This window comes from Calonectris borealis, chromosome 22 (genome assembly GCF_964195595.1).
Source record: "Calonectris borealis chromosome 22, bCalBor7.hap1.2, whole genome shotgun sequence".
NCBI classification, from domain to species: Eukaryota; Metazoa; Chordata; class Aves; order Procellariiformes; family Procellariidae; genus Calonectris; species Calonectris borealis.
Genome location: NC_134333.1, coordinates 3,764,074 through 3,770,073, shown reverse-complemented (window position 1 = coordinate 3,770,073; position 6,000 = coordinate 3,764,074). Strand labels below are relative to the sequence as shown.

The window sequence follows — 6,000 nt, the reverse complement described above, 5'->3', positions numbered from 1 at the left end:
ATGCGGCGGTGCCGGGGCGCAGGGCTGGCGGGGCTGGCCGCGGTGCTCCTGGGTGCGCGGGGCTGGCGGTGGTGGATGGGGCCGGGGCTGTGCCCGGGCTGCTCCCCAGGGAGCCCAGCGCCAGCTCTTCCCTCTCCTTCTTCGACGTTTCTTTCCCCCTCCCTGCCTCTCTGCCATCTCTCGTCCCCCTTTCCAAACCCGCCGAGTCCCCTCTTCCTGGTCTCCCTATTTTTCCATCATCTCTGTCGGTACGAGCCTTCTTGCACGTATCCCTGCTTTTCCATGCCCCCTCTCCTTCCCCTGTGCATTCCGCAGTTCTTATTGCCCTGAATATAGCCCTCTGTCCTTCACTGTAACAACCCCTCTCCCTGTCTGCTCTTCCTCCATTTATCCACCCGTCTCTCCATGCATCTACCATCCCTAAGCCCCCTTCATACTATCTGAGACCCCTCTCTCATCTCTCCCTCTGCTTCCTTCATACCTGTAAGCACGTTTGCTTTCCTGCACCATGCCGTTATTCTATACATCCTCTCATCCCCCTGTGCATTCAGCATTTCTTCTTCTTCTGAATTCAGCCCTCCTTCCTTCACTGTAACACACTCAACTCCCCTGATTCCTCTCCCTCTCGCCACCCATCCATCCACGCACCTGACTTTCATTCTATCTCTGCATGCACCAATTCCAAATTCCCCCCCAGACTTCTCCCCTTGCTCCACACACCCACACCACGATCACTCTCCATCCCTGTTGATGGGCACACGTCCCCATCCCTTCCAGTCTGGCTCTGTCTCACTGCCGCTCTTCCTGACGGTTTCTCTGGGAAAAGAGCCATCAGAGCTGGGCGATCTTGGGTGATCTTTGGCCTTTCCTTCTCCTTTCTCGGCAGTGGCTGCGGGCAGAGCCCAGGTGCAGCAGGAGCCGTCGGCAGAGACCACCGAGGGCACCGGCATCGCCATCAACTGCTCACACCCCAACATACAGTCAAACGAGGTCATCCACTGGTATCGTCAGCTCCCGGGCCGAGGCCCCGCGTTCCTGGCGCTCGGTCACAAAGGGTCCAAGGATCTGCAGGAGCCGCTGGGGCGGCTGTCGGTGGCGGCAGACCGCCGGTCCAGCGCCCTGTGGCTCGCCCGGCCCCGGCGCGGGGACGCGGCGGTGTATTACTGCGCCGTGGGAGACACGGGGAGAGGAGCCGGGGCTGCGGCCGGGCACGAACCGCCGCGGGCGGGGCCGGGCGGGTGTGTCGGGGGCGGGGGGACAGCCCCGGGCGGGCCCGCCAGGGGGCGCTGCCGCTCCGCCCGCCGGGGCCGCCCCGCCCCGCCCCGCCCCGGGGCGGTTCCCCCGCCCCACCGGCCCCGGCCCCGGCCCCGGGCCCGAGAAGTCCCCGCACCCCGCGCCCCGCAGCCCCGGGGCTCCTCCCGTGGCGGATCCGGAGCCGCCCCCGGGCAGAAACCTTCTCCCGCCCCGCACCCCGCTCACCCCCGCTCTCCCACCGGGACGCGGACAGAAATCCCCCGCGATAGTGGCGGCGGCGGCGGGGAGGAAAGGCGGCCGGATCGGCGGCGGTGTCCGGCGGTGCCCGGGAAGGAGCGACTGCAGCCGCCGGCCCCGCGGGCTCCCGGCCGGGAGCAGCGCCTTTCTGCTCTGCAGAGGGAGGCGGGCAGCAGAGATCCTCCTGCCCCCGGGCAGCCGGGCAGCCCTCGGTCCTGCCGCAGGGACCGGCCACTGCTGCTGCGCAACGGGCAGGGGCTGGGGATCGCTTTCACCCCACGAACATAGCCAGGCCCTGTTAGAGCAGAGAGACCCAACTGTACAGGGCTAATACAAGCCTTTGGTTTGAAACCACAACCAGAGGTGGTTTCTGGCTGGTAACCTTGTAAAGAGACTGAGGGTCGTGGTGTAACCCCTGCCAGCAACTGAACACCACACAGCCGCTCGCTCACTGCCCTCCCTCCGCTGGGATGGGGGAGAATAGGGAGGGTAAAACTGAGTAAACTCATGGTTTGAGAGAAAGACAGTTTAATAACTGAAATAAAATAAAGTAAAAGAGGAGGAGGAGCAGTAATACTAATACTAATACTAATAATAATAGAATATACAAAGCAAGTGATGCACAAAGCAATTGCTCACCACCTGCCAACCGATGCCCAGCCAGTCCCCACACAGCGATTGCTGATTCCCAGACGACACCTCCTAGTTCATACAGCGAGCATGACGTTATATGGTATGGAATACACCGTTGGCCAGTTGGGTTAGCTGTCCTGGCTATGCGCCCCCCCAGCTCTTGTGCACCTGGCAGAGCACGGGAAGCTGAAAAGTCCTGGACTACTGAACACACTACTTACCAACAACTACAACATCACTGCCTTATCAACCTTCTTCTCATACTAAACCCAAAACACAGCTCTACACCAGCCACTAGGAAGAAAATTAACTCCAGCCCAGCCCAAACCAGGACACTCAGACACGCAAATACAAACTGAATCCTCCAGCTCCACAGGCCGCTTCCGCTGTGCTCCTGCTGGTGTTGGAAAGGCGTCCTGCAGAGCCAGCAGTTCTACCTCAGCACCAACACGAGAAGGAGATACTGATTGTCACAGACACCTTCAGGCGCATCCCGCAGTGGCCGGTGCTCGGGACATCGAGCTTGTTGCACAGGATTCCCCTTCGCCTCCGTTGAGAGCCCTTGGTGTTGAAGTGACGTCCAGGAGACGGGAGAGAAGCTGGAGCAGGGCACTTGTTGAAAGACACATCTGAGACCTCAGGAGTGAGCCACAAAGAGTTCTGCTAAGCTGCCCTACGGGGCTGGAGGTCTGAGGTGTGTGAGGGCTGGAAAGAGGCCTCTGGGCACGGGGTCCTGGGCCCAGCCAGTCCCCAGTGAGGCCCGTGTGGCTGCAGGAGCTGACAAGGCTGTGACAGTCCGTGTTCACGGGCTTGGGAGGCAGAGAGGAAAGGCTCAGCCCTCTTCCCTGCCTCAGCTGGGGACGGCTGTGGCAGCTGCAGTGGCACTGCAAGGGAGCTCCCGGCAAGGTTGCAGTCCTTGGGGAGCAGAGGGCAGCCCACCGTCCTTCTGCCATGGCCTCAAGGGAACAACAGGATCCTGAAGGCCTTGTGGGAGCCGCGTTGTGAATGGGGCTGCTGTGCTGATAACCTGTTTTCTGCAGTCCCTGCCAACGGTGTGAGCAAAGGGCCCTGGGCGAGAGGTGGCAGAGGAGCCCTGCTCCAGGCAGCAGGCAGCAGAAGACATGGAAAGCAAGCGGCCCTTTTGCTTGCCTGGGTATTGGTGTTCTGGGGCCCAGGGTGGGACAAGCAGCTGGAGATTTTGGGTGATGTGGATAGGCAGAGGGACGCAGAGGGACTGCCTGTACGTCGGGGAGCTGTGTTGCCACGTCCTCCCCCTGCCAGGGTGAGGGCGTCTGTCTGTCCCTGTGCCGTGGTTTCTGCAGCAGATGCTCCTCACAGAGATGTTTTCCTGCAGGTTCCTCCTCTATGGCCAGAGGCGAAGGGCGAGAGTGTGCCACAGCCGGGTCCAGGCACTTCAGTGTGTGCCTGGTCCTGTCTCCATCCGGATGGTCCCAGGGACAGGGTGGACACGGGGGGGTGCAGGAGTGCCTTCTCCACCTCCGCAGAGCTGGGCGCAGGCCTGTGCAGCTGGCGAGGTGGTTGATGTCAGGAGAAGTCCGCGAGGGATGCCTGTCCCTCTGATGGACAGTCCTCAAACCACGGGTCTGTTATCTCTCTAGAGAGCCTTCCTGTGGCAGAGCTGGGGGGACAGGCCCCAAGGGGCCGGCCTGGAGCAGCAGGGAGAGAGTTTTGCTCCACCCTCGGGGCTGTGGTTTGGAGGCCTCTTTGATCTGGCAGAGGCAGAAGAGGTGAAGTTGCAAGCCTCAGGTCCCTCATGCTGGCGGGTGCCCGGGCACCCCATGAAGGGGGAGCGTGACATGGCCCTGATTTTCCTGGCCGCCCTGCTGGGACTGGCAGACTTTGGTGAGATGCAACTTTCAGGCTGGGGAGAAGGAGGCAAGAGTTTGCGCAGCTGGTGGTGGAAGGGAGGAGATGCGAGGCCTGACTGCCCGGGGGATCCGGGAGTGTTTCTGTAGGGAGAGCTGGGGCTGCAGACGGGCACGGCACGTAATCTGGGAGATGTCAGGAGGGAGTAACGGGCATAGGAGGAGGAGTGAGACCTCCCCTTCCACTTGCAGGTACAGAGCATTCCTGAATGTGCTGCTAATAGATATGAAGCCTGAAAGAGGGAAAGACGCTGTTTGGGGGTCAAACAGAGCAGGCTAACTCGAAGCAAGAAGAGCTGAAATGCCGTGAAAGGACAGGGCAAGGGCAGAGGATGCGGTGTGCCATATGGAGGAATTGTTATAGCAGGAAGGTATGGGCAGAGGTGGGAGAGGAACAGCTCATGTCTGCTGCTGCTGAAGGAGGGACCAGCAGTTAACACAGCTCAGAGGCAGATATGGAGAGAATCAGTGGACTGAAAGACCTGTGAGTACTGCTGAAAAGCAGGATGATCTGGGGCGTCAGGAGTGGCAAGATCCTGCAGAAAGAAGTGTGCAGGGACAAACAGCTCAGCATTTCAGAGGCGAGGAAAAGTGAGGTGGGAAGTGGGGACAGTGAGCAAGCTGATGAAGTGACAGACGGACAGGTACACGGGCAAGCAAAGCTGAAAGCTCTTTCTGGCTTTACAGGTCATGCCCAAAAGGACTCTGTGCTCCAGTTCCCAGCAGAAGTGACCATCCAGGTGGGACACAGCGCAACTCTGCATTGCAATTTCTCCACCAGCTCTGCCATTCCCTACCTCTACTGGTACCAGCAGCTCCCAAACCAGTCCCCTCAGATGCTGCTGTGGGTGAGCAAATACAGAGCTCGTGAGGGTTTGGGAAGGTTCTCCTCTGCATTGTCTGTGGAGACCTCCCAGGTGCTTCTGCATGTGCGGGGTGCCAAGCTCCAGGACAGCGCTGCCTATTTCTGTGCACTGAGCCCACACTGGTGCCCAGAGCTTGCAGCACTGCACAGAAACGTGGGGGTGCTCTGAGGAGCGGTTCCCTCCCTGCCACCGCTTGCATGTAGCTCTGAGCCCAGCCTGCCCAGCAGTGGCACCTGGGGCTGTGGGGAGGCTGGGCCTCTGCCTCCCCAGCCTGTGCTGCTGTGAAGCACGTGCCAGCATCAGTTTTACAGCTGTATCCAGAGCCAGCGTCTTTGATGATGAAAAGGGTCCAAGAAACCTGACTTGGGGCAGACCCATTGGAGGCTACACCACAAACAAGCCAAACCAGGCTTGTAAATGCCCTCTGCTTAAAATGGCTGGTAGACTGGAGTGAGTGCTCAGGGCAAGTAACCTCTCAGGGTTGTCTTCTTCTTCCCTTTCCCTGTGCCTCCACTGATGGCCACAGCTGGAGAGCGAGGCTTTTGGTAGGAGGCACAGCTGTTCTTTTGGTTTTGCCATGGGGCCATAGTAGCCCAAGGAGGGAAGAGCCCTTCCTTGTCCTGCATCTGGGGGTCAACAAGTGAAAGAGACCCATCAGCCAGACGTTGGACAAGATTCTCTGTTCAAACCCTTCCTGCACTCACCCACTGCCGGAGAGTGGTCCCACTCTTTGTCACGTCTCTTCTCCTTCTCAGGGAAATCACCAGTGCTCGGCTGGGAGGAGCCCCTATGTCCCTGAGTCCATGCTGGCTCCTCTGTCCCACAGCTGGTAACCACATCTCAGTGATCTTGTTTCCTCCCATAGGCAATGGAATGGTTGTGGGGACCTCTTCTCAGGCAGTCCCACTCCAGCATTGCATGTGGAAGCTCAGCTGGAGGGTGCTGACTTTCCAGCTGGATCCCACCCTGTGAATTGGAGTCTGTTGCTCATGAAGTGTCATCCACTTCACCTGAGAAAGCCCAGGGTACTTGGTTGTTGTCCTGCTGCTGTTCCAGGATGGCCTGCCTCTCCCAAGTGATGTGGGTCTGCTCTGCCAGCCCTGTTGGAGGCTTTGCATGCCCCT

The 6,000-nt window shown here is 59.8% G+C and overlaps 1 long non-coding RNA gene and 1 gene segment (V, D, J or C); both read left to right on the top strand.

Annotated features, from left to right (window-relative positions):
* LOC142091700 (T cell receptor alpha variable 4-like) lies at nt 1-1,779 on the top strand. The segment is given in 3 exon segments: nt 1-52; nt 887-1,238; nt 1,716-1,779. Coding segments are annotated over 3 exon segments (468 nt in total).
* A 1,836-nt stretch (nt 1,780-3,615) lies between these two features.
* LOC142091799 (uncharacterized) lies at nt 3,616-5,774 on the top strand. The gene is made up of 3 exons (XR_012676875.1): nt 3,616-3,987; nt 4,698-4,858; nt 5,742-5,774. It is a non-coding gene; the product is annotated as an uncharacterized LOC142091799 (long non-coding RNA).
* Nucleotides 5,775-6,000: the final 226 nt, after the last annotated feature.